Source organism: Letharia columbiana (genome assembly GCF_014066305.1).
Source record: "Letharia columbiana isolate WasteWater2 chromosome Unknown Sc0000043_s0, whole genome shotgun sequence".
NCBI classification, from domain to species: Eukaryota; Fungi; Ascomycota; class Lecanoromycetes; order Lecanorales; family Parmeliaceae; genus Letharia; species Letharia columbiana.
The window spans coordinates 92,498-120,465 of record NW_023501087.1 but is presented as its reverse complement, the minus strand read 5'-3'; the positions used below and the strand labels follow the sequence as shown (position 1 = coordinate 120,465).

The following is a 27,968-nucleotide window of genomic DNA, read 5'->3' as shown; positions in this document are numbered from 1 at the left end:
GACAGACCTAAAACTCATTTTCTTTTTGTTGATGTGTAGGAGATACGCTGCACGAAAGATACCCCACAGCAATTCCCACACGCACAATATCACTGTAGTGCATAAGAGAACGAGCGCGGCTAGACGCCACAGAGTCTTCTCCGTTCGAGTCGGGAAAAGCAGGTTCCAGCCAAACATGTGGATGGCACCATAGAATACAAGTCACGAAAATACACACTGCAGCATCAACAGCTGTGTCAAACCATGGCATGCTATCGTTCAGTATACGTGGCATAGGTCTCTTGCGAGGATCAACACGGAAGTGAAGGAACGGTTGCACATCCAGAGTCCACGAAACGCGACCGTCCCAGACAAAGTCGAGGGGAGTTTGACGATATGGCTGGGAAGCTGCAGGACCGGCCTTGAGCAGGATTTCTGCGGTACTCGCTTGGGTCCTGAGAACCGTAGGCGCTGTGACGTCAAGAGGCTTCTTGAGCCATTGTGCATAGATAGCCCATGTGCACCATACGTAACTGATGGTTACGAGTTCCAGTGTTGTCAATGGGAGGCTTTGAGCCAGACGACCGAAGCACTGCACCACGAACCAGCCAGTTTGCAGACACACCAGAGCTTTAGCAAGTAAATTGGCTTTGCTCTTATCCGAGATCTCCTCCGAAGTGATCTCTGGAAGATCCAAATAACCCTCTTTTAGTAGGTAAATAAGGTGCAGTCCATGGATGGGAAATGGTGCACTGTCACGTGCTTGCAAAACAAATCCACCCATATTGGCATAAAAGCTGTGACGTAGAGTCCATTCGGAGTAACCCATCCCTCTCATAGTGTCAAGTGCACGCCTTGCGTTGGCTCGTTGCCCTGCGGCGAAGGCAACGGCGAACTCGGGTCCAAGTATGGTTAACACCATCCAGCGACTTTTCCTCAAGACGGGTCTCCAAGTGCCCTCTTTTGAAGCGGGAACATTGAGATGGAGGCACGTCCATGTGCACAGAAATATGGTTAAGAAGCAACTCGAAATGATGTCAAAAGTCCCGCGGTTATTTGGCTGATCCACCCAGCCATGGAGGGTTGAAGTGGAATTGGACATCTTCCAAGCTCCAGACAGTATTGACAATTGGGAAGGAAGACGTAGTGATGACCCTCCATCTAATGCTTTAAAAGAAAAAGCATACAAATGAAAATGAGACAATATCCCAGCGCACAAATACTGTGGAGATCATTTCATCCTTCCGCGCCACGACCGTACCACACCATCGCCGCAGTCGTCGCCGTAGTTGTCGCCGCAGTCGCAGGCATTGCTGATACTAAAAACAATGGTACCAGCGAGGTTTAGCAGCTTATTTTCAAAGACTGATTCCAAACGTATTACGCGTTGCATTATTATCGACTTATCGAGTACCACAGCTTGGAATTTCAAAGCCAGGCTTGGCGTTTGAGAGTCACCGAATAATCACTGATTGAAACTTCCAAAGCGGCCATGCCCGTGCGAGTTCTGAATGAGTGATTGGGTGATTGAGCGGGGAATACTGTAGGAACATTTCTCATGGCGATTGCATTTTTCATCATTCACTGATTTAGATGGGAAATTTGATTTCCGGTATTTGCCAAGTTATCTGAGAATAGCTCTTACCAAGTGCCTTTACTTCAAGGGACCCAGGTGAATGGTCAGTTGTATGGGGTGTTGCTGATACTTCTGTAATTATTGCTATGATATAATATTGTAACACAACAGCCGGAAGCCATCAACAGCTGGGTATTCGATGGTAATAAGACAAGGAGATGGCGGTCAAGAGCGCTTCCTAATCATCGCCATGCTCACTCGTTGTCAGAGTGATATTCGAATTCATGCGGCACCTCTGCGTCCTCTTCCCCTTCACCACCCTCATCAAGCGCGGTCAAAACCCCAGCTGCCTCGGCTGCACCGCTTGCCTCCCTAGTAGCCTCCCTAGTCGCCTCCCCTTGAGCCATCGCAGCTTCAACATGATCTTGTAATGAACCTGGTAGGACAGCGGACTGAGCGGGCTTTTTGGCTTTCTTCATCTCCAAGAGCGTCTTTGACTCTGAAGGCTTGGTGTCGGTCAGCAGTATCACGCCCCCGGTGGGCTTCTTAACGGGCTCGTAGCGTTCATCTGGGAAGCTGACGAATTTGAGCTGTGCCGGTAGTACTCGCGACATGTTTTCGAGACCGAAGCCCACTTTTTCTTTCTCCATTTTCTTCTTCAAGCCTTCAGGCTTATCCGATTCTTTGGCTTCTTCTTCATCTTTCTTCTCGCCGTCACCCTCGGTCTTGACAGCGGGCTCGTCAGTGTCCATCTTGTCCCTAGCGTCTGCCTTTGGCGCGGTGGGCGTCTGGTCGATGTCCATGCTCTCGCGTCTCTGCTGCTTTTCTTTTCTCTGCGCTCTACGCTTCGCTTGGGCAGTTGTCGAGAGCACGGCGGTCTTGACTTTCTCCGGAGCATCCTCCGTCTTGGCTTCTTGCTCTGGAGGATAGTCGAACAGACTAGGTCGAGTCGCGCTGTGAAACTTGAAGCTGGGAACCTCAAGGTCCTGGTCAAGACCAATGACTGACGTCGGAGTGAAGCTCAGGGACAGGAAGTGTGTTAGAGGAAACCAGTACCAGTATTGAGTGAACACTGCCATTCCGACAATACCAGCCATGTTCAAGTTACCCGTCTGGGTCTGGAGGCTTATCGTGCAGTTGCGGCCACCAGCATCGATGATACCCAAAGAGATGGCACTGCCAAACTTGGTCATGGCATCTTCATGCCGGTCGCCGATGGCTTTTTGCAGTGTCTTTCGAATAGTGCCAACCTTCGGGTTCATGGCCTCGTTTTGCTGTACCATGATCATGGAAAGGGCAATGAGTGCTCCTTGACGCACGAAGTCAGTTGGGTCCTTGATCATTGGCTCCAGAAGGTCGATGGCTTCGTCCAGACCAGTACCTGCACAAGATATACCCAGTGCCATTGCTGCGCCGTATCGGACGTGTGGGTTGTACGACTCTGACAGTAGCTCGACCATACGCGGTACACTCTTAGGCTTTCTGAAGAGGATGAAGCCGAGACTCATAACGGCGTATCTCCTTACGTCATCACTAACATCGCTGACGGCCACATGAAGCAGCTTGCGAACAGCCTTGTTGCTGCCAGTGCCGCAATAAGCAAGCGCGAGGGTCTGGATGCCTCCGTATCGGAGAATTGGATCAGGGTCATCCAAAAGGCCATTCACCAATTCATCTGCTCCCTCTTGCCGGCCGTACATTATGAGTGCCATTCCAAGACCGAGGCCACGGACGATCTTCTCGTGTTGTGTATCATGAGCGTATTGGATCATATCCTCGAGGGCCTTAATGTTGCCAGTCCCCAGCATTATCAAGCCCATTGCGATGCCTACAGCCTCACCGTTCAGAGCTGAGTCCGTGTAGAGGACACCTTTGAGGTCATCGTAGATGCCCTCATCGCCAGTAGCCATGCCAGCAACGCCTAAGCCTAGGGCACCACCATGTTGCACGACTTCCTCCGTGGCCTTCTTGAAATGGTCACGGATAAGTTCCAACGCAAACGTCTCGTGGTTAGCGTAGATGAGACCCATGGCATAAAGTGAACCTCCCTGACTGTAGACAGAGCCAGTGTTTGCACCCTCGACAGTATCCTTTGGCAGGTATGGCTTCAAGAGTGTCTGCCCATTGCCAAGATCACCGCGATGTATAACTCCAAGGGCAGCAGTGGCGGTGAATTTTGACCAGTTGACCGCTTTACCGAGCCAGTCCAGATTGTCGCGGAAGAAGTTGGCATTCATAGTGCCGGCGTTCATGAACCCACATGACAATGTAACTGCGGTATGGAAAATCGAGTTCCGTGCTTCCAGACTATCTTTGAGCTTGTTGAGTATGGCAACATCGGCATGATTGTTTCGGTAGAGGAATTCGAGGTTCAATTGAATGGTTTTGGTCCCTGATAGGATCTCCCGTATCGAGTCAAATGCTTTCTCCGCCTCTGGACTGATTGGCTGGGGCTTTTCCACAGAATTATCCAGCGAAGAACTCGGAGCAGCAGCATTGCTGTCCGACTCCGACAAGAGCTTGTCAGTCTCTTGAGCATCATCGACTTTGTCTTCATCCATCTTATCTACGCCATCAGTAGTCTGAGCGGCTGTGGGCTCTGGGCTCTTCGGAAGGCCTTCCCTAACTTTCTTCAAAAATTCTTGAGAGCTGTTGTCGTACAGGTCGAAGGCAATTTGGTAGGCTTCGGCTAGGCGGCGTGGCCCGCCAGTCTCAACCAAATCTGCCAGTAGCTTCGATGCCATCAAATGCTCATTCAGATAAACAATGCATTTTGCTATCGAAAAGACATCTGGAGAGGGAACATCCCGCAGTAGACCGAGGATGAGACGCAGTAGCTTGATTGAAAAATCAATGTTAGCTAGGGTATATGCCCTCGAATCTGACGAAGGAAAGGTGAGCTTCCTACCTCCTGGCGCAATCCGCGCTCCTGGACTACGTCCATACAGATACCCAGTAGGTACTCCAGCAGCTCGTCAACTTGTCCAATGCCATCCTTGGCCGGCTTGTTGCCCTTCTCATCGTCGCTCGCACGGAGTATAGCCCGTCGAATGACATCGAACTTGCGTGCTTCTACCGCGATTCCTACCACTTGGCGATAACGCCTGTCCCGGAAACATCGCTCGAACAACTGGTCTATTACCGCTTGTAAAGGTTTCTGGATCCCTCGTTGCTGTGCGAGTGACGGAGGTAGAGCGGTCGTGGGGGCGGGGGCACCCGCCGGATCGAACGTATTTGTACTGTCTTGGCGTGAAAGTAGGGACTTCGACGGGAGGGTTGCGTGTGAGAATGGCATCGTAGGGGAAGCGAGACTTGCTGATGTACTTGTGGCTCCATTTACTGTCGAAGGAAAGGCGGTGTTGAGCTGAGTTGGCTGATTTACATCGCTTGTGAGAGCTGTATCAGAGAGAGCGATGTAGGTATCCACGCATTTAGATATGATAGTATCCTCGAATTCACCCTCGTGGTCCAGGTTGAATAGCTTGCCGGCACCGAGGGCAAATACCATGCTCTCATTATATTCCTGGAGGTTGTAGTAGACTTTCGCCGCGACGAGAGCGGCCAGTTCCCGCTCTGGAAACTGAGGATCCTCGTATAAAGCCTCGACCTCGCCCACGGATCCAACGACTTCTGTCCATAGTGAGTCGATCTCTTCGTTCAATTTCCTCAGTGCGAAGATCTGAAGCTCAGCATCTGGCTCGGATAAGAACCCCACCACACCGGCTGCTGATGTCAACCCAACCATAATAATGGTCCAAGACTAAGTTGATGAGATCCTTAAAGTTTCACGTGAGAATGGCGACTATCCCCGACAAACAGCGTAAGCGTTGTGCTCACGTTGCAGATGGATGAAATATCAACGGAGATTCAGATGCTGGCTTATGTGAGTAGTTCAGACGCACACTTGGATAATTCAGTGTAGGCGTAAAAGGTGGGAAAAACGTGGAGCCGGGGTACCTATGGCCAGCCCTACACTCGTGCCTCGCTTCGGGGGCCAATCATATCGCAAGCTCATTACGGCATACCCCTCCCTTAGAGTCTAAGTACAAAACCCCCGAATCGCTATATTAACCGTTAATTTATATAAGCCCACCGTAATAATTACCCCGTTAACGGGAAGTCGCGACTTCCTCTATTTTTTTAGCTATTATTATATAGTCTTTTAATATTAATTAAGAAGGTAATAGACCTTTTCGAGGTCGCTAAATAAGTATATAAACTTTTTATTATAATCGGATAGCTCGTTATTATCGTATAAGCTTATTTGGATATATATTCTCCGCTAACGATTATAGTACTCTATCTTTAGTTGATTATCCTTTGATAATTAAATTTTAGATGATAGCGTATTATATTTAGTATTATTAAAAGATTATATAACGAGTTAAATATAATAATTAAATTATAAGTTTAATTATATTACTATCTAATAAAAATCGAGTATTAAAGTTATTTCCTCTATATATAGATTTATTAACTTAAAAATATATTACTTAGAAGTTAAAGGGAGTATAAAATATATATCTTAAATAATTTTAACGCGCTTAACGCGTTTAAAACGAATTAAAGCGAATAAGAAGACTATAAGAGGCGCTTAGATATGCGATTTTCTCTTCGATAATGATAGCGAGATATTTTCGAATTATATATACTAACCTCTTTATAGCTTATAGAAATATTCTTTCTTCTAATAAATACGAAGTTTTAAGATATTTAGCGAACTAGTTCTAGAGAAAAGAAAAAAGTTATATATTTAATATTCGAGTATAAAAGTAGAGAGAAGAATATTTTAATATTTATATATAATCTTAAATTATAAATAACGATATAGGCCCTTCTTCGCTTATAAATAAATAAAATTTTAAGTATTATATAAGCGCGAAAGAGCTAAGTAATTACGATAGTTTTAATAATAACTTATATATCGCTAGTAATATTAATACTCTCTTTTATACTACTTTAAATTCTAATATTTATTATTTTATCTTTAATATGATAGTAGAGACTAGTTACACTATAGTCTACGTCTTAAAATATATAATTAATATAGAGAGCGAGTAATATTATACTCTAATTGTTTTATAAAGTTAGTAATAATAGATAAATCTTAATAAGATTAAAAATAGGCTTAAAAAGAAATAGATATATACGATTCGCTATTTATTTAACGGTAAAGACGCTATTCTAATAGCGAAAACGGGCTTTAAAAAGAGTCTTATTTTTTATTTTCTATCTCTATTAAAATCGAGTAGTATAGCGATTCTTATATACTTACTTAATATATTAAAGTTAAATTAATAATTAAAGATTAATATATTATCTAATATTAGCGCCTTTATTCTAAATACTTAGATTAATAAAAATAAAAACCTATATAATATCGCTAGCGATATTTATATATATATTCTTATTAGTTTTAAGATCTTTATAGATAATAAGAACTTTTATATAATTATTATAAAGAATATAAGATTTATCTTATAACTTAGTCTTATTATTATTAATAAGATATATATAATATAATAATAAGGCGGATAGCTTTCGTTTTAACTATAGTAAACTTTATAAAATAAAAATATTAACTCTTAATATATTATAATTTAAAACCTCGACTACGTTAGACGATTAGATATTAAATATCTATTAACCGCGTACTAATTTCGCGAATAATACGCTTATCGAGATTATAAAGACTTTTATTAATCGCGAGAATATTATATTTAATATTAAGCCTCTATAATATAAATTAAACTTATTTAAAGATCTTCGTTTTTTAATATAGCTATTGAGTTATATATCTATTAAAATAATTTTATATATTAATTATATTATACTCGATTATAATATTATTAATTAATTAACTTGATAATATCTTAATATAGATTAAATAAAAAGAAAGGTAAAAAGACTCTTTTATACTTATAATAGTAAAATAAATAAAGAGAAGTTAAAAATTATAGCTATCGAATTTGAGAGATTAAATTTAATAGTTAGACTTCTTATTACTATAGACGCTTTCGATATAAATATTAATAACCTTGATATACGTCTTATTATATAGTAATTATTATCTAAAGATATCTATTCTCTTTTAAATATATAATAGCGAGCTAATTATATAGTTTAAGTATTAAATCTATATAATAACTTTATATAATTTATTGAGAATAATCTAATTAATTTATTATTTGAGAATTTAGCTACTTTTATAATAGAGATAGAAAGAATATAAGCTAGAAAGCGAGTAAATATATTAAAAGAATAGTATATTATTCTTAATCGATCTTAGAGTAATTATATTCGAGAATTCTTTCTAAAGTATTTCGATGAGACTAAATCGACTATAGCGGTCTATTCTATCGAATACTATAATTACTATAAAAAAATTATATTTATAAAAATCTTAAATATATAATTTAAAGACTCGATAAGCGTAAAAAATTATACGTCGAATATGAGGATAATTAATATATATAAGAGATTACTTAAGTAAGACTAAGAGAAATATAAATAAAAATATAGTAGAAACTAATATTACTAATATTATCGAGTCGAATATCTTTTTAAATATAAATATCGTATAGAAATAGACTAGATAAGTCGATACTATTATTATTATTAACGACTTCTTAACGTTAATAATAAAATAAGAATTTATACTAAATAAATAAGTATAAATTTAAGCTTTATTCTCTTATTAGATATTAATTTAAAAGAATAACTATAATTAATAAGAGGTTAAATATTAAGCGAGCGAAGAAGAAGAAGTAGATTAAGATTAATAAGAGAAAGATAGAAGTCTTAATAGCTAAAGAAGTAATTAAATAAGTAAGAATTTATATAATAAACGAGATAAAAGAGATAAAGATAAGAGATACAAAAATTATAGCGGAGGTAAATAGATAAAAGACTATAAAAATAAAAGTATAAGAGAATAGAGCTAAGAAGGTTAACTTAATTATAAAGACTATAATAACGCTTTATAAGCGAAAAGAGTTTTAATATTAGAATTATATTTAATATAAAGAAATAGAAGTAAGTAGATAGTAGATCTTTATTAGTCGATATATTAATAATGATAAATAAATAGAGAGTTAATATAAGAGTAGATAGAAGTAATATATATAAATAACTTTAGAAGTTAGATAAACGGCTAGTTAAAGAAATAATATAATTTAATATACTTTTTTTAATATATCTCTAAGAAGTATCTTTCTTCGATAACGATAATAGCGACGGCGATAAACGACGATATTATACTCTAAGTATCTTACTAATATATCGTCGATAGTATATATCTATAGATATTAGAGGTTTTAATAATAAAGAGAATTAATAAAGAAATAACTAAATAGTAATAATATAACTAATTAGTATAGTTATAAGACTAAAAAGAAGTTAAATCTAAAGTTGATAAAGAATTAAATAAAGCCCTCTAATTAATTAAGGCCTTTCGACTTATAAGCGTAGAAATCTTATTTCGATATTAAATAGCTTAATATAAGATACGTAGTAGTTTTCTTTATAATAATATTATATAGTTAAATTTAATAAATCTATTAACGACGATAGCGAGATTCGCTAATAGCGTTATATAGCTTCGAATATAGCTATAGTATAAAACGATTAGTTATATACGCTTAAAGTACTTAATTTAAGATTATTATTAAGTATTAATACTCTAAGTAATCGAATAATAGATATTAAAAAACGAGGTCTTCGAAGTTAAATTCGAGTATTTATAGTAAGTCTTTAAACCTTTAAAGAGGCCTCGAAAAGTATTTATTCGCTATTCGTCTATTATATTCTTATAGAAGTCCCGCGTATCGTCGATCTTATTTATAATTATATCGTCTAATTCTTAATTTAGCTATCTTCTTTTCTTCGACGGGAGATCTTATTCTTAAGAGAATTATTAGATAACTATTTATTATACTTATTAACGATCTTATTTATCTTATTCGCTTTATTAAAAAGTAGATATAAAGCTAATTTAATATATAATCGATTAAGATCTTATTATATAGAGCTCTCTTATAACGTACTAGCGTATTTATATAAGTCTTTTATAAAATACTTAATCGAGTAATAATTATTCTAATAGATATTAAGTAATAAGTAAAAGGCCTTCTTAATATTCTTAAAAAATCGAGTATTAAGAGAAATATATCTAAAGAGATAGTTAAAGTTAAATATAGAATTATATCGCTTCTAGAATATAATTTTTATTTCGCTATTAAGATACTCGCCGAATAAATTAATCTCTTTTTACTTATCTAGTTAATTAGTAATATTAATAAGAGAGTTAAAAAGAATAGCTCGAGCTAGCTTACTATTAATAGCACTATCTTCGCTATTAGAATTAATATAATATTTTTATTAGAGTATTAATTTCGCGTAATTATAGAAACTAGATTCGTGGAAATATAGATATATTCGATTTAAAGTATAAGAAATTAAGTTGATATTATCTTACTTAATTTTATACTTTAAAATAAGATAAGGCTTTATACTTTATAAGAACTTTATATAATTTTAACGAGTAATATTCTCTTTATTCTCGGATACTCTAATAAATAAATCGTTTTATATAAAAATTACGATTTTATTTATCTTCTTAATTATATAAGTAGCGAGCTATTTCTCTATTATAGTATAACTCTATTTATTATTATAAGATGAGATATATACTTAAAGTGCTATAATTATATAGGCCTAAAACAAGTATATAAGAAACTTATTAAGTATCTAAAAGTTATTCTTTTTAGATGACCCTATATTCTTATAATTTTAGAAACCTTACGTATATCTAAGATACAAGAAATTATTAAATATATATATATTCTTTAATTTTCGATTACGTTTATTACTCGCTATTAATTTCGAGCTAGAGTTAATATTATTAGTCTTTTTTAGATTAGATAATAAAGTACTTATCTAATACGCCTTATAAATAATTATAAGATAGATTATTTTAATATAAAATAAGGTCGATATAGATATTAATTAAGTTATTTGATCGTAATTAGAAGTCTCTTACTTCGTATAACGTCGTTTAATATTTTATAGATGAGAGAATATAAGCTAATTATCGTATATAAGACGTAGATTAATACCCTAATGAGAATTATCTTATTCGAGTTTGATTTATTTAAAATAAATATTTTTAAGTATCTTAATATTATCTTTTATAGTACTCTTATTAGTATCGATAGAATTAAGCGAGTAACTAACGATTTTTTATAGAGCTAGTCTATTAATATAAGATATAGAACTAATTAGCGATAGTCGAGTCTTTATATAACTATTTTTATTATATAGGGAAAGCGTTATAAATAGCGATATTTATAAGATAATCGATATACTAATACTATTAGTCTATAACTTTTTTATTATTATAAATCGTTAAAGAGGCTAATCTATCTTTTAGCGAACTTCGTTCTTATATAGTTTAGATATCTTTAATATATAGAGATATATATAAGGGCTTAAAATAGTTTATTATTAAGGCTTTAAGCCTATAGAAAGATATATTATCTTCTTAAATTATATAATTAATAATTATCGACTTTAGCTTTCTATTACTATTTATTCTCTATTTCTTAACTCTCTATATTTATTTTAGATTATTATATTAAATATAATAGTTATTAAAAAGACTAATATACTTAATTACTTTACTATCTAAATCGCTACTTTTCTTAATATATTATAGAATTTCTTAATAGCGAATAATTAGTCTAAGTCGATTATAAAGCTTAAGAACTAATTATTTAACTTTACGCGAATATATAAGAATATTTAATTAAATAGAGATCGAATTAGCTCTTAGTCTTCTACTATTAAAAATATATAATATTAAAAATCATTATAATAAGATTAAGTTAAGGTCGTAGAGATTTTTTATTCTTCTTTATATACTAAAATTATATTATAATTGATAAAAATCGACTAGATATATAATACTTTCTTTTTAATAGCCCTTTAATAGCCCTTTTAATTTCATATTATAGAGCCCCTTTAAGTTAATATTCTTATTTTATCTCTTAAAAAGATCTAAGTTATTAATAGCGAGAACCTCTCTTTATAGTAACTTCGAAATTTACTTTATTCTTTCTAGCGAGGCCTTCTAACGATTAATAAAATACGTTTAATAGACTTATTAGTTAAATTATTCTTTAATATAGTATTAAATAGAAGATTGACTTTAATATAAAGTTTTATGAGAAAGTTACGCTATAGAGATCTTATCTTATATAAATTTTTTTAATAATAATTTTATATATCTTTTATTAAGTCGTAGAGACTTAATTCTAACTCTTTTATTATACTTATTATATTCTAAACCTTTCTAATCTTTATCTTTCTTATCTTTCTCTTCTTAATTATACTAATTATCTTTAACGAAATATTACTTTTACTTCTCTCTTTAGAATAAGATATAGATATAAAGAGCTAGAAGATTATTAGCGAATATTTAATAATAGATAAAGTAGACTTTATAGAGATAATAGATAGATTAGATATTAATTAATAATATAGAAAATAATTAAAGATAAGGTCTACTTAATAAGGTCTAGAGATTCTTATTAAGATCTCCTAAGACCTCGATAAGATCTCGATAAGACCTCTTCTTAATAAGATCTCTTTTATATTTAAACTAATTATTCTTTATTAATTTATCTTCTTATCTTATTAGTCTTCTAACTAATTATAGCCTTCTTTCTCTTCTTATTTAATATTATTTAAATTAGAGTTATTATATATAATAAACTCTATTATACTCTATCTTATTATATTACTCTTCTAAATAAGTCTTATATATAAAGATCTATTAATAAATTATTTAACGATATATTTCTAATATAGTTTAATTATCTAATACGCTATATATAGAGAGTATAATTATAAAGCTTTATTATCGCCTTAATTTTTTTTATATAATCTTATATAAGAAGATTTTATTAAAAATTCTTAAAGTAAAGAGAAATATTACTTAACTTTTAATCTTCTTTAATAAGAAATATATTAACTACTAATAGATCTAGAGTCTAATATCTCTTACTATTTTCTTAAAATTATAGCGTTAAGATAATTAAGCGATATTTAATTAGATTATTTATAACGATAATGTAGATCTTTCTATATTTAAAGACGTCTCTTTTCTATATTTTATATATCTTATTAAAGACTTCGACGTTATATAAGATATTCTTATTTATTGATATCGCCGCTATTAATATCTAACTTTATATTAAAAGAATAAATTATCTTCGCTTCGCTCTCCGCTCTACTCTTCGTAAGTTTAATCGCTTATTTATTTATATATATCGCCGTAGCGATACTCTACTTACTTACTTACTTACTTACTTACTTACTTACTTATTTACTTATTTACTTACTTACTTATTATAAAATTACCGTTATCGCGATAATACTTATTACCGCGACGACTTATTATCCGCGACGACTCTTATAAATCTAATTATCTAAAAAATAAAAGGAGATTATAAAAAATAAGAGAAATACCTTTAATTAAAGTAATAAACTAATTAATAAGGTTACGCATTTTCTCTAATACGCTGTATTGTCGATTCGGCGAGTATTATAGTGATTACCTCGAGAATTAAATTATAAGAAAATTTCTATATAATATTACGCGTCTATTAAGATATATAATATTTTTAAATATTAATATCGCTACTATAGCTAAGTTAGCTAAGTTTTTTAATAGAATAGAATTAAAAGTTTACTTCTTAATTACTATACTATAGCTTCTAATTTAACGAGAGTCTATTTAACTATTTATTCGACTTTTTTAAGAATTTCAAAAAAGGCCATATCACGTAGTTGCGCATTTTTGTTAAGGATCATATATACGCAGGGTGTGAATATTACATATCGGGCAATACACCAAAAAATAAGTCTTGGCAGGGTTTCCTACTCAGACCCACCTCAAGGCCGGTGGGGCCAAGCTGAGACTAGGGCAGGCTGCTAGAATACACGTCAACTCGGCGCAATCGTTAGCTTGGCTGCGCCAAGACGCTATTCCGTTTTCGTCAATTCTGAGTACTTAGGTATGTAAGAAGGTAACTCCAATGACGATGATTCTCCAATTCTGACCGGAAGCTGCAGACACCGCTTTGTGGAAAGCATGGAGACTAGGCATACTATCTGAGGCATCCTTAAAACCCGATAACATTATATGATACGTGAGGCTTTTCTTTCAAATATTTCACAACCACTTCGCGCGAAGCGCACACGACCCCCTCTCGGAATGTACGATTAGGGACTGAAAGGGTTGATAGTTGATAGCGCTTAGGAGCAACGATACTATAAAGAGCTATAAGGAGCTGGCTCCTTCGATGTGCCGTCATTGCAAAAGCGTTCTTGACGAAGCGACCGCGTTGTGAAGACGGGGGCCAAGTCTCTCCTCCACAAGGATCCGCACGAAGCATCATTCAGGGCAGCGATACAGACAACCGTTGAATGTGCTACGGTTCTGGCACAAGTTCTCAATTCGATAAAGCGATTGGTAAACCTGAAGCTTTGGTGTTGTGAAAGAATACTATTTGAGTGGTATTGGCTGGAGCCTGGAAGGCATATCAAGGCATAACGGGAAGGGGAGGAATAAGCTCGCTCGGCAGTTATGGACATCAGGTCGATAATTGATGCGGATGATGCACCACCTCCTCCTCCTCGAAAAAGGTCCGGACCAGGCTCAATGAACCAAGATTATAGACCCCATCCAGCTGGATATCCGAACCCTCATCAGAATCAAACGCCAATTAATCAGGAGCGCCGTGATGGAAGGCCTCCACAACCGTCGCCTCTACAAACGCCGGGGCACAGTGACTATTGGGCAAATGGGCCTTCGCACAGCGCTGTGCGGTCACCATACCAACAAATGCCTCCTTCTGGCTTGAACAGTGGGCAATACCCTCCTTCACAGATGCCAAGCCAGAGTCCGGTCCATGGTCCTCAGTATACTCAGCGTGACAACTATCCGTCTTCAGGCGCGCCCATCAACCGTTCGTTTGGGTCATCGACACCACTCAGCCAAACTCCTACCACAAGTACACCGGGTAGTGCACATGGCTTAAATAACCTTGGACGTCCAAGCTCGTCTCATTCAATACCTACACCAAACTCGGCACAGCAGCCCCCAAGCTATTTTCGAGAATCACCACAGGCATCACATACTCAATTAAGGTCTCTATCCCAGTCGCATACGGGCCCACAGTACATGAGCCAACCGAGTACACCTCTAGGACCCCCATCCACGTTTCCAAGGTCCAACTTCAGTCTCCGCCGTGAGTCCTCGGGAAGTTATAATCGAGAGCAAAGCCTCCCAGGAGGAACGTATGGTCAGCCGCAAGCTGCGTCGCCTGCTCCAGCGATAGCTGGATCACCGCGGAATTATAATGTTCGGCACCCACAGTCACTGAGTCACGAACCTATTAATTCGCGTGAACGAGAAAGAAGTCTGAGCGTCAGCCCCAAGACAAGGCTACCAAGTCTACCAAGCTTGAACTCATCAGAAATGCTATCGTCTCAGATTAATACTTGGAACGGACAAGTCACGCCTGCTAAGCGCAAAGTAGAAGCGATTTCGCCGGATTTGGCAAGCGTCCGTGAGCCAACAATGAATCGAACACAATCAACACAATCGCGAATGTCCTCTATTGGAGTGAATGGTTTGCTCAATGCAGCACCAACAAGTGAGCCGCCGGAAAGAATGAACCGCCACTCACAACCCGCAACTCCTTCAACACTCAATACAGAAAGTAAGAAGACATCCTTCGATTACATACCGCGCAACCATACATCTTCCGCACCGTATCTCGTGAATATTCCACCGGCTTATCAGTTGCCGTCTAATGCGAAAATGCCACCATCTGCCAAGGTAGAAGCCTCGGCTCTCATTGACTCACCATCGAAACCTACTAAGAAAAGGGCTCACGACCAAATTCCAGCCGACGACGAAATTAAGCGACCCATAGATGTTGAAGGATTTTCCTCGCCGACAAACAAATCTCCGATTCTGTCTCAGCCAGCCAAGAAGAAGACTCGTTTGGAAGATTCGCCGAACAATTCGATGTCAGTCTCTGTGGAGAATAGCGACGCCAATCAATCGATGATGGCACCGGATCCTGAACCAATCCCGGAGAAGAAGCAGAAACCTCGCCGCTGGAAGGAGATTCCGATCTGGGCTCAGTCTGTTCCTAGACGTAATCGCGCTCCGAACGGCAATCCTAGGCGGGCAGCCCCAAGGCAAGCATTTGACGCATTGGTGCCAGTACAATCAAACGGTCAGCCCACCGGGATGCAAGGAGCTAACGGCGACTCCAATCAGGCTAATGGTGTACATGTACCTGTGGCACAGCCAACTCTTGCGAACACTGGCCCGCTAGGCCCTTGGGAGCCCAGTTTCCTCAACATTATACCTGCGGAGGAGCTAGTCAGAATTATATCAGATTGGTTGTTCCAGAATGTCGTCCAGAGAGATGATGTTGGAGTCGGTCCAGCGGGTGGTGGTACCGGCGGAGGAGCCGTCCTAGAGGTTGAAGCCAAGCTCGGTCAACTGATTGACAAGAACACCAATGACCGACTTCGCTTGCCTGTGCTGAACGAGTGTGTCGTCAGCCACTCAGATCCTAACATACGGATCGCCTTCAAGAGCTCAATGACCGAGGTAGGCCTTTCCCTGTTAGCCCCGTTCCGAGAAAACTGCTAAAACTACACACCAAACAGGTTCAACACAGAGCTCTCAATCAGTTCCTGAACGAAGCTGTCCGTCAATCCAACATCCGACCCCCAGCATCATCCGCTCGTAAACCGCGCATCCCCATGGACTACAAACACACCCGCGAAATCGACACCTTCTACGAGCTCACGCAAGCCGGCGCCTTGGCCCTTCCGCAATCCATAGTCTCGGGTCTCAACATCAATCCTCGCCACGCCAACAAGTCAAAGGTGCGCATCACGACTGATCAGAAGACTGGCAAAGTGCTCGCAAAGATCATCAAAGCACGTGTGGCAGATATCGACATTTACAGCCCGAGGACACTCTTTGATTGGCGTATTAGTGTGAACGTGGAGATGGACTATAAGGGAGAGATGACAGACTTAGTGGAGCCTCAAACGCGGGATGGAAAGCAGGCTGATCGGAACAAGGATCGCATGAGTTACAAGCATTTGGCGTATCAGATTGATCTGACGCAGGTTACCCCAGCCGAGGTAAATGAGCACAGCCTTCTTCGATCAATCGAGGCTGACATTAATTGATTGCAGGCAACGCCCAAAACCGAAAAGGAGCATGAACTCGAAATCGAAGTCTCTTCTGAAGAAGTCCGCAGACAGGGCCAGCTTTCGATGAATGGGAAAAATAGCCAGTACGAGGATCTCATCAGGGGGTTTGTGGATAACGTGAGGGTGTTGGCTAGGCACTGCCAGTCTTGAGGGAAGAGCAGTGGCTTCAAATGGGCAAGCAGAAAATGGCTGAAGGTAACGAAAGCGGTGACGATTACGCTGCTTTGTTTTTCGGAAAGTGTATATAGGGAGAGAATATGATACCCCGTGCAATGCAAGCGATTCTGGATTCTATGTTGGATTAAGAGGTTGTGGAGGCATGGGCTTCTGCCGCCCTAACTTGTATGGGTACAAACCATCGTATTGGAACTTTTTTTTTACTCCGCTAGAAGTGTGGGCCAATGAAGGCGTGGGGTGTGGTCAAAAAACCAGTAGCTCAGGGCTGTTGACCCAGAAAAACCGTCTCACCCGCATATTTCCAACATCTGGGCCTGCCCATTCGCTGCTGTAGTCCTGCCAGCAAAGCTTGCAAGACAGCGGATGGAGCTCAGGAAACAATAAAGGCATGTAGGGTGACGACGATGCAGGTTGGAGGGAACCTCGCCGGTCCTGGTTGAAGGGGGTAGGGAGCAATGGCCACAGCCTCCCAAAGGCTAACAAAGTACATAGGATGGCTCCTATGAAATCAGTAGAAGGCAATAAGAATGTTTTCTTACCACTGTCGCCAGATGCTTGGGGGCCAAGCTACAGCATCACTTTGTATCCAATGTCAAGCCACTTCTTCCTGGAGCAAGCTCGGCTAGCGAAATAGGAATTCTGCAATTGCGAATGGGTGGAGAAGTGTCATATTTGCAATTACGTCTTGTTCCGGAAGCTTGTCTGCACCATGAAGCGGAGGCTCCTGACCGTAAATTTTCGAACACCGTACTGCTTTCAACGTGGGCAACGACACTATCAGGTCCGCTCTGCGCCTCGCGGATATGGTCGAACATCAACCCTGCCACGCGATCCAAAAAGACAATTTCCAAAGAGATTACCAGCAGGTACCGTGATAGGCTGGGAACTTGAAGGCGAGATGATACGAAGAGTAAAAGGCGTATGAAGAGGAATTGTGAGCCGTCGATTATAGGCTTTTCGAAAGAGTATGAGCTAGCGTTGTGATGTTTGGGGCCGGGGGGTGACTGGGATCATGGCTAGAATCTCCGCGTCTTGCACTTTGGACTGCACTCACATACTGAATTGCTGCTGTAAATCTGTTAGCAAGTTACGCAAAGCAATAGTCCGCTCCCAAAGTTATAACGGAACTATCGTACCAGACCATCGAAACCAAGCAAAGGAAACGGCCGCCGCCCCGAGAGAAAAGAACGAAATGCGACCTCACCATTGAGTCCAAATCCCTCTTTGCCACCCTGCAAAATCCTTTGCTTCCGGAACCACTCCCTTCCGTTCGAGAGCATGTTCGGCAAGCCAATCCTTCTTCTGTGTTTCGTCGATGTGTCCGACCAACTTAATTACAGCAATATTACGGAGTCGTGCCCGTGCACCGGCCCAGAACGCTAGATTATGCACCTTTTGGCAGCAAGTGTGGTCAGGGCGGGGGTTGTGCTGAAAGACGTGTGGGATCTTGATACATATTTGATGACATAGAGGGGATTGGTCATGGAAGAATATGCCAAGGTCGAGGGCGAGGGACCGCTGGTAACGGATGTCTCGTACGCCGAATACATTGGGGCCGAAGCTAATACCAAAAAGACAAAGTAAACAATCTGGACTTAGGTCCAATTCTAAGGAACGAAGCCCTTTAAGAGGTCGAAAGATCGCTCGTGATATTGCATCTGTGTGCCGGAAGAACTGTAAGAACTGTTCAATAGCGTGAAAGTAGAATGTGGTATGAGCTAATAAGGCTGCAATCGCCTCACGATTGAGCTGCTTACTGACGAGAGAAAGACGCATATTCGGCATCGTCACTTGGACATGTCGTTTTGGATGCCATCTCTTCGCGAATGGTACGGCGATGGGTCCCATGGCGAAAGTCAGGATTGTTTCCCTTAGCTCAGGAGGAAGTTGTAGAAAACGAAATCCATTGAAGGACCACCACCTTTGGTAGACCACCCCGCGGAGATGCCTAGGAAACTTATTGAGCCATTCATTAGAGGTTTTGAGAGACCTCCAACATTGGAAGTGATTGCACAGATCGCTCATCTTTGCATCGTCTTTGGCGACCCCAACCGCCTTGAGGAATTGGGTGAGTGGTTCAGACTTCTGACCTCGGCGCACCATGATCTTTCCTGGGGTAACATCCCACGACCAGGTTGTTCTATTCCAAGTACGCACCGCAGGGATCTGCCATAGATGGATCTTGAACGGCTCCAGTTTGGGCGGGCGGAGGCTGTAAAGAGGTCTCTCACGTGAACCTCCTTGAACACCAGGAACGCCGCCACTTGCTGGTAGCAGAACGATCTCATTGCTGCAAATGTTGATAAGTTCTGTGTTGCGCGCTCGAACTAGCACTCGGGCTGCTTTCGAGATGGTGTCTTTTCTGCACCCGAATTTCGTGACTGGCCAAGGGTCCCACACCATCGCCTGCGGTAGACGTTGAGCATCCTTTACCGATGTGCTCTCACGGCCTCGGCTTGCATGGCGACTGTGAGGTGACTCTGTGGGTATCTGTCCTTCCATCGTCGTAGCTCCCTGGACTGTAAGACCGACCCGGGAGGATTGTGAGGGCAAAGACCAGGTGACGTAACAAATTTCGAGGGCATCAATAAAATATGAGAGGGTGAAGGAAACAACATAAGAGTGTCATAAATGAGGAAGAAGATGGATACTTAGCGGTTTTGTTGAATATTGCTCAAAATGCGTGTACAATCAGGCTACCCAAGTGGGGTGATGCCTAGAAGAGTGACTCAAATATGGAGCATCTACCCGTACATATGGAAAAAAGCGGCTTTGAGATTCAACGCCGGGTTGAATGCGCACAGTCAGTACAGTATGCCATTCTCCTTTCAATTGATTTTGAGGTCAAGCGGTCTTCAACCGGAAAAACAACATATGGCAAATGGCAATAATTGGGGGGTACGAGTATGTGTATGGCTCTAGCGGTTTAATACACTAGCTCCCCCGGGTCGCCGTCCTCGAATATGTTAAATGGTGTATCATGTGTCGATGGGATAGTAAAGCTGGACATATCAGTGGCATGTTATTGCGAGCTAAAATACTCAGGCGCCGCATGTTTAGAATTGACCAGATATGTGTAAGATGTCTATTGCGCCTTACAAGAACGAGGACGACTCGGCGTCCATTCAGCGTCTCCCCACATAATGAAGCCATTGCTGCCAATCCTAAGCTTGGAAAGTTGCTACGAAGAGAGTATTTCTCTGCCAATGGTAGCCTCAACATCTCCAAGGCTCAATGGCAGATGCCGGCGCTGCCATACGAAGTAGCTAAAGCCACGCGCCCACCAATACCAGAAGACGTGTCTACCACGACTTTGGGAACTAATCCGCAGAGTCCGCAGAGTCCGCAGAGTCAGTCCCTTCTGGAGACCTTAAAAGACTCTTCAGAACCTCCACACCGAAGGAGGAAACGCATAAAAGATGAGACCAATGCACAAGCTCCTCTTCCTCTCGATGCATCCTCTCGCCTCTCCACTTTATCCGCGACCATGCCTGCCACGTCTCTTCGTCGACTACTCACGACCTGTCTCTCCCTTTCGAAGCCACGCCTCTCCTTCCTGATCGTCTTAACTACAGCGACGGCATACTCGCTCTACCCTGTCCCAGCGCTCCTCCTACCATCGACCACAGCATCTCCCTCCCTGTCGGCTTTGACTCTCGTTTTCCTCACTTCGGGTACTGCACTCTGTTGCGCCTCGGCAAATGCCTTGAATATGCTATTGGAGCCCAAGTACGATGCTCAGATGAGCCGGACACGCAATCGACCTCTCGTTCGTGGCCTTATAAGCAAGAAAGGAGCGTTGATGTTCGCAGCTGCCGCTGGAGCTTCAGGGGTAGGGAGCTTGTGGTTCGGCGTCAACCCTACTGTAGCCTTCCTGGGAGGATTAAACATCGTGCTCTACGCCGGAATCTACACGCCTATGAAACGGATCTCCGTTCTAAATACGTGGGCCGGAGCTATAGTGGGCGGCATTCCTCCACTGATGGGCTGGGCGGCGGCAGCAGGACAAAGTGCAACAGGAAGTGGAGAATGGAAAGAACTTCTGCTCGGTGAAGGAAGCGTTGGTGGATGGCTTCTCGCAGGATTACTGTTCGCATGGCAATTCCCACATTTCAACTCGTTGAGCTGGCCTATTAGGGAGGAGTACAAGAATGCGGGATACCGCATGCTTGTGTGGACTAACGCCAGAATGAACGGCCGAGTGGCACTTCGGTATGCCATACTTTGTTTCCCGATCTGTGCTGGCCTGTGGTGGTTCCAGATTACGGACCAAGGATTCTTGGTCACCAGCAGCATTGTCAATGCATGGATGGTCAAAGAGGCGTGGAGGTTCTGGAGAAAAGAGGGACACAAGGGAAGTGCGAGGGGTTTGTTCTGGGCAAGTGTCTGGCATCTGCCGGTGGTCATGGTGCTGGCTATGGTACATAAGAAAGGGCTGTGGGACGGAATATGGAAGCGGCTGAATGGTGAAAGCGAAGACGAAGATATTTGGCTAAATAATGAAGAGGTACAGACCCGCGATACTGACGGACATCCGCTACGGGTTGTTAGAGCCCTTACCTCCAGTGGCGCATAATAAGAGCATCGTTATTGGCAATCACCAGTCACGCCACCAATAGACCGAGCTCTTTTGATCATTTTGTATTGTTCGTCTTTGGGCCAAGGTTCTGACATCCAACTTTTCCACAGTCATCCTTGAACTCCTCTGATAGTGCACACTATTCAAAACATGAATATTGTTCTCAGATTCACTGCATTGTGCGCAAATACAGCGGGCAATGCTGGTCTCCGCATCCGCTCCAAAACCAACAAACATCTTTTCTTCACCAAAACCTCAATTGCTACCGCTACCGGATTTTTACAGTCTGAAGGTTTGGTTCTGCAAACTGGCTTTGCAGGGCTGCTACATGGTCGGTAGTTGAATGGCCCTGTCTTTCTCTCGATGGTAGACATGACGGCCAGAGCAAAGCTCGGAGTCAACACCATATCAGAAGATACATACCCCAGCAGAGGCTCCCTCGGCCGCAATCTTCGATCGTAGTATCACTTTAGTGAAGATGCAGCTCCATGCGGAAGTGCGTTCCCAATCAACGCTTATCTTTTGATAAATCGGCCAGACACAACTATTCTTCGCGCTGGGGCTCACCCAACCGCACAGAGCAATACAGTCTTTAGCATTTGACCTTGACCTAGGACCACTGTTTGCAATTTTCCACGCCTACTATCCTGTGATCTGACCTAGAGGTCCGTCCGGTTTCGAGAGTAGATTACAGCTTGAACCCGAGCCACCACCACCACTGCGCCGCAAATGGTAGAAACAGCATTGCTTAACGGGACAAGGTGTCGAAGAAGGCTCTGTATAGAGCCGTCGTCGCCCATCGGTAGCTATGTGCTCGTGGTAGATGAGAAGCGCAAGGAGTGGTTAGGGGCAGGTCAAACAACCGGACCACTAGCGTCACCTTTAGCGACTTTCGAATCTATTATTTTTCTGGGCATTTGTTTACCGGTGTTTCAAAGGAAACCAGGACAGAAACCTCGAATAGGCATAGCGCTTCACCGCGTCGTGGTGACGAGGCGGAGCGGGACGGGAGAAGGTTCGGGGGTGGGGGACGGAGAATGATTTCCGCAGATTGAGGAGGATATCTAAGTTGGAGTCCACAGGGTGCGGTGACGGAAGTCAGAGGAGTGGGTTTGGGAATCTGAGGAGGGACCGCTGGTTGCCGAAATATGTGAGCGGGTTGAAGAGGGAGATTTTAGATCCTTTGTCCGACGTGTTAAGTGTGCAATTGTGGACCGGTGTCTACATAAGACCATAGTGAGGCACATGAACCAAGTAAGGGGAAGAAGGATTGTCACCAGCAATGGATTGGGCATCACTAGCTCCAGGCGATGTAAGGAAATTCGGTGATCTGGCAATCTAGTGAGAGGATATGAGGAAAGCCATGAAATATTGAACAAGAGAGCTCCTTGTAGTCAGTTACTGCGAGCTAGGAAGCGCCCCAATGCATTTATGTATGCTGCATGCTGCTGCTGTTACTCGTCTACTATACATTCTTCACTCCCCGCTATAGTTTAAAAGCTCGCGATCTCAATCCAGCTTCCTAGGAATCCTAGCGCTTGTCCCTTTTCTCCCCTCATAATGTCTTCCCACTCAGCGAAGCTCAGTCTACCCGGTCCACCGCGTTCTTTATCCTCTGCCTCAAGTATATCCAGCGCAGCATAGTACATTAATGTGTTGGGATCCGCTAGAGCATCATCATTATCGTCGGGGTTCTGGTCTTGGCCAGAGTGGTGATCGGACAGGACGCCGTTCGTGGTTACTTTAGGTGTGAGTTCGAGAGTGGAGGTGGAGGTAGGAGTGTCCTTGTTGGATTTGGCCGAAGGTGTGGTGAGGCTGTTCGGTCGATTCTGGGGCAGTGTCGGGTCTGGGGTTGGAGATTTGGGAGGTTCACCCGAACGCACGGTCGGAATCCGTGCTTGTTCTGTATGGAGACTGTGTTGAGAAGAGGCCGATACTGAAGTTGCAATGTCGCTGGCGCCGTCTAGTTGGAGGTTCGTGGGAACTTCAAGGGTTCCATCGGGTCTATTCTGTGGGAGTGTCGGATCTGGTGGTTGCGATAGGGTGCTATAAGGGTTGCTAGAAGAGGTGGCAGCGTAGCCTGATTCAATTAGGAGGTCCTCTAGAGGCTTCTGGGCGATTGTCTCTTCTAGAGCTGGGGAATTGGCCTCGTTGAACGCTGTGACGGAGATGTGAAGATCTTCGAGCGCTTCGGGGTCTTCATTGGGCGTATTTTTGAGCTCCCCTTCCTCTTGCATGACTTCTCGGTCCGAATTTCCTTGGCTCCCACGCAGAACCTTCCACAACTTTTCCGTTTCATCAATGACTTTCTGTAAAGTAGCACCGCAACTGCTGCAGCCGTTAGCAGAAGCCGGCATCCCTCTACCGCAACTAGGACAAGCAACCGGCGGGTCCTTAGGACTGGTCGCCGTAAACCTTACTGCCTCTGCAGAGGGTTTACCGCATTGAGTGCAAAACCGGCCGGCCCAGATCCAGGACTCAACTCCCGATACTTTGCACCGAGAACATCGTTCCCCAGTTTGACTATCTAGTTCGCCTGCTTCTGTTCGTGACATAAATGCGAGGAATTCATCGGCGCCGAATGTCTCTTCGATCTCTTGGATACCCAGATAGCCCTCTTGCAAACTTTGTTGTTTGAGACGCCACCGCTTCTGGTAGATATCCATATGCTCTTTAATGTCCCTGGGGTCCTTCACGAAAGCGATAATTTCTGCCCGATGCCGGTCTCTCATGCGCCTCGTACGAACCGCCGCAAGCGCGAGGTCTTCCCTCAACCTGAAAACAGGGTCAAGCAGCTCGTTGAGTGCTTCTTGTGTGACCTGGTAGAGCACTTCGCGACCAACATCTTTGTCAGGCTCGGGTACAAAACCGCCCCAGCGTTCGTTCACGGGAATACTACGTGAAGAGATCGATGTTGCTCTGGATCGAGATTCGTGCTCGTCGTCGGTACCTACGTCGTCTCGAAAGCGGACCTTTGATGATGAGCGCGACCGACGTGAAGACGACGACGGAAGAGATTTGCGTTGCTCGTCTGCCGATTCTTGAGGACCCGGAACTTTGATCGCATCGCTCATGAGGCTGATGAGCGAATCAAATGTTGCAACGAAGTCAATAGCATCATGCTGAAGTGACCCATATCCCGACAAGTCCTCGGCGATTTCTTTACCGCCCCACTCATTAAAGATCATCTCAAAGACAACATTAATCAACTTTTCTGAAGACTCTAGAGGCCAATCCATAGCTTCAATGCATTCAATCAAACGCGTACGGAACTCGCCGGCTTTGCTGGATCCTAAGATACGTACGAGATCGTCCTTTCGTGACTTGTCATTCTTGCGCCGTGAAGCAGCATTGCCTTCGTCTTCAGATTCTGATTGTTTCTCTTCCTTAGCAGCGTCTCCGCCATCGAGATAGAAAGACTGCCTCTGTTTCCTGTTGCGAAGGGCGATTCGTCGGACGAATTGACGTTCTTGATGCTCTCTCGCGACCCTTTTATGAGCGGCGCGTCGAACGGCATTCTGATCCTGGACGCTAGTTACGTCTTTTAGCTCGTTCAGATGCGGGAACACCTTTTGGAGGTCCTTGCGGCTAATGGCCCCAGGAGGCCATTTGTCGTTCTTGATAAGATCTCCAATCCAGGGCCCAATGATTCCCTTCCGTTGAGTGTTCCCAAACCTGGCTGCTTCGGTGGAATCGGCGAGTACTTCATCGGGATTCGCCACCCCATGGTCTCGATCATCAACAGCCCCTCCAATGTCGTCATGGATTTGATAATCACCGTACTCATCTTGTCTTTTACCCTCCCCTGTTCTTGATCGCTCACCCGGCGGGATAGCGCCAGAGAATGCCGAGCTGATGGGCTGGCTACCGAGGACGATATCCCTAGCTCCATTTTCGGAGACGTCGTCCTCCATTGCGTTGACGATATCCAGCGTGAGCTCTTTAGTACGCGCATAGTATGCTCTGAACATTCGCAGGAAGTCTCGGCGATCAACAAAGCCGTCATTATTGATATCGTAGCCTTTGAAAACTCGCTTCCAACGTTCACCAGGGTTTTTACTAGTAAGAGCTGCACGTCCATGGATGAATTCTCCGAACCCAATCAATCCATCATTGTCCGTATCGTAGAAGGAGAAGGCGCGGTCGTAAATCAAATTTGGAGGTGGAGGGCGCGTCGATGTGTTTGGTACGAAGCATTTGTCAAACGTCCTTCTGTCGATTGCTAGGTTGTATTCACTGGGGTCGTCATCCCACTCGGTCGCTGCCAGACATCTGAATTGCTCCCAAAGAGCCTCAATTTCCACAGATTGATAACCAGTCTCCCCCTGGATTTTCTCCATAATCTCTTTGGGAATGCTGTACGTCACGGTGGTTGGCCTGCCAGTATACCAAACGGGTTGGGTCTGCCTCGAATTGCCAAGAAAAGGTGCTGGGATCCGCACTTTGTAAAAGAGGTGAGTTTTTGGGTGTATCTGCAGAGCTTCGCATGATTCGCACAGGTCGAAGTCCACACAATTAGAGCAACGATACCGTATTCCTTTTATAGGCATGGCATTGCAGCTATTGCATGTGACTCCGCGATGAACGTAGCTTTCTTTACGTGCCTGCTCCTCGGCTATGCGCCATAGTAGGTTACCGAGGTTTTGACCTTCCTTGCCGTCATCTTGGCCGTCACTGGTCCCACTCTCCTCACGCCAGGAATGTTCGCTGTCAACGTCTGCGACCGTCTCCCGTCCTTCGAGGGTTTGCATTGTCGATGCCAAGTCGCCATTGATGGGGTCCTGCTGATGGGACTGCCCTTCATCTACACGACCTCGACATCTGTATTCAATAAGCCGCTCCCACCACTCGATGCGTTCTGTAAGTATCCCCGCTTGGTGCCATTGCAACGCGGTAGTAATGGTCTCAGCTGAGAAGCCGCCATTCTCTTCAAGTTGAGAAATGATCAAGCTCCACTGTTCTTCTGTAACAGGACTCGGAGCAATATGCTTCCAGAAATAGAAACACAGAAAAGCCTCCTCTAGCTCTCTTCTAACGGTCGATGCTTCCTCATCACTGGCAGCGGCCACTCGAATGTCCTGCCCCAAAGGCATACAACGACGTAGTGGGGTAACAATGCGGGCTGTATTGCTAGCCGAGGAGATAAATAAGTGATCGCCGAATGTCTCCTGGTCGAAAGCCGCATTTGCAAGGAAGTCCAGAGACACGGGGACGGTACCCCAGGGAACATCCGGTACGTATCTCGATCTCTCAGTAGGTCCAGGAGATAGATAATTGAAAACACTAGCGCTTGATTCTCTGCGTGGACGGTGCCGTTGCCTACGCGCATTTGAACGTTGCAGCGACACTTTTGGTGCTATCGACGAAGACCATATCTGCTCACGGATATAGTAAATGGCACATCCTGCAGCAAGGGCGGTCAAAGCTAGAATAGCAGGCCGATAGCGGGCAAGTGAAGGCGCCGCCCAGCTTGAATTTGGGCTTGCCATTGTTACCGAATCCGATCAAGGTCATGATTCGAACGACATTCTAAACATGCAGAGTGAACCTAAGTATTCAATGAGCCATCATACTGCAAAGTTGGGTTCCTGTTGATGATGAGAAATAACAACGACCGGCACAAATATGGCATAACACGGATGTAAGAAAAGCATAACTTTGATAGGGCTGAATGTCATGCATTATTCTAGCCTCCGCCGTCCTGCGCTTGGAGCGCTTGCCGCCTGAGCGGTGAGTTCTATCTTGAAAGACCTCTCGGGCTTGCTCTCAGCTCTTAATACGCAACCTTCACACAGGTTTGCTTTGGTGAGGTGCCGAGGTTCGAACACCTGTCGGCTTCCTTTTCACGATTAAACTAGATTATACGTGGAAGAATCAAGGCGGATCGTCTTACCTTTCACCGCCTTTGAGCACTGGTTTTCGATCGCTTATGGCTTGCACTGGTGGCACCATATCAGCGTCCTAAACAGCAATGCATGTATCAGTGTGCCAGAGGCTCCGTCTGGGCCTCTAAGCAAGCCTTTGCGTCAGACATGAACGAATCATACAAGTTTCCCACTTTGTGGCTCAAGTGTCTCGAGATGGCAACACGATATGTTGATAGGTCGAATCGCTAAGGTTCGGGTATAAGCATGAAAGAGATTCAACTTTTCAGATTCGAAGATATTTCTCTCCTTGTCTTTACTGCTTGGTGGGATGCCTGTGGCTCAGCAATAGCGAAGTCAATTAGCATCTGGTATGGTAGGAGCCAGTGGGAGCCGGATTCAGGTGTGTTGAGAACGTCGGTGCCCGTTGCGGTTCTACGGTACGGATCATTCCAGGTCAGAATCTCACTCATCACAGAAA

At 42.6% G+C, this 27,968-nt stretch overlaps 6 protein-coding genes across 6 annotated transcripts; 2 read left to right on the top strand and 4 right to left on the bottom strand.

Moving 5' to 3' along the window:
• Nucleotides 1-7: 7 nt before the first annotated feature.
• Nucleotides 8-1,081, bottom strand: HO173_009778 (uncharacterized protein; the record flags this gene model as incomplete). Its single annotated transcript, XM_037311666.1, has 1 exon — nucleotides 8-1,081. One exon carries the CDS (start codon nucleotides 1,079-1,081, stop codon nucleotides 8-10), a length of 1,074 nt encoding a protein of 357 aa, XP_037161372.1.
• Nucleotides 1,082-1,809: 728 nt separating this feature from the next.
• On the bottom strand, nucleotides 1,810-5,300 carry HO173_009777 (uncharacterized protein; the record flags this gene model as incomplete). Its single annotated transcript, XM_037311665.1, has 2 exons — nucleotides 1,810-4,392; nucleotides 4,464-5,300. The coding sequence occupies 2 exons, from the start codon at nucleotides 5,298-5,300 to the stop codon at nucleotides 1,810-1,812; spliced, it is 3,420 nt and encodes a 1,139-aa protein (XP_037161371.1).
• An 8,904-nt stretch (nucleotides 5,301-14,204) lies between these two features.
• Nucleotides 14,205-17,017, top strand: HO173_009776 (uncharacterized protein; the record flags this gene model as incomplete). The annotated part of the gene is made up of 3 exons (XM_037311664.1): nucleotides 14,205-16,250; nucleotides 16,310-16,795; nucleotides 16,850-17,017. 3 exons carry the CDS (start codon nucleotides 14,205-14,207, stop codon nucleotides 17,015-17,017), a joined length of 2,700 nt encoding a protein of 899 aa, XP_037161370.1.
• A 1,043-nt stretch (nucleotides 17,018-18,060) lies between these two features.
• HO173_009775 (uncharacterized protein) lies at nucleotides 18,061-19,546 on the bottom strand (the record flags this gene model as incomplete). Its single annotated transcript, XM_037311663.1, has 2 exons — nucleotides 18,061-18,112; nucleotides 18,249-19,546. 2 exons carry the CDS (start codon nucleotides 19,544-19,546, stop codon nucleotides 18,061-18,063), a joined length of 1,350 nt encoding a protein of 449 aa, XP_037161369.1.
• Nucleotides 19,547-19,723: 177 nt separating this feature from the next.
• HO173_009774 (uncharacterized protein) lies at nucleotides 19,724-21,620 on the top strand (the record flags this gene model as incomplete). Its single annotated transcript, XM_037311662.1, has 2 exons — nucleotides 19,724-19,942; nucleotides 19,983-21,620. The coding sequence occupies 2 exons, from the start codon at nucleotides 19,724-19,726 to the stop codon at nucleotides 21,618-21,620; spliced, it is 1,857 nt and encodes a 618-aa protein (XP_037161368.1).
• Nucleotides 21,621-23,116: 1,496 nt separating this feature from the next.
• HO173_009773 (uncharacterized protein) lies at nucleotides 23,117-27,112 on the bottom strand (the record flags this gene model as incomplete). Its single annotated transcript, XM_037311661.1, has 1 exon — nucleotides 23,117-27,112. One exon carries the CDS (start codon nucleotides 27,110-27,112, stop codon nucleotides 23,117-23,119), a length of 3,996 nt encoding a protein of 1,331 aa, XP_037161367.1.
• Nucleotides 27,113-27,968: the final 856 nt, after the last annotated feature.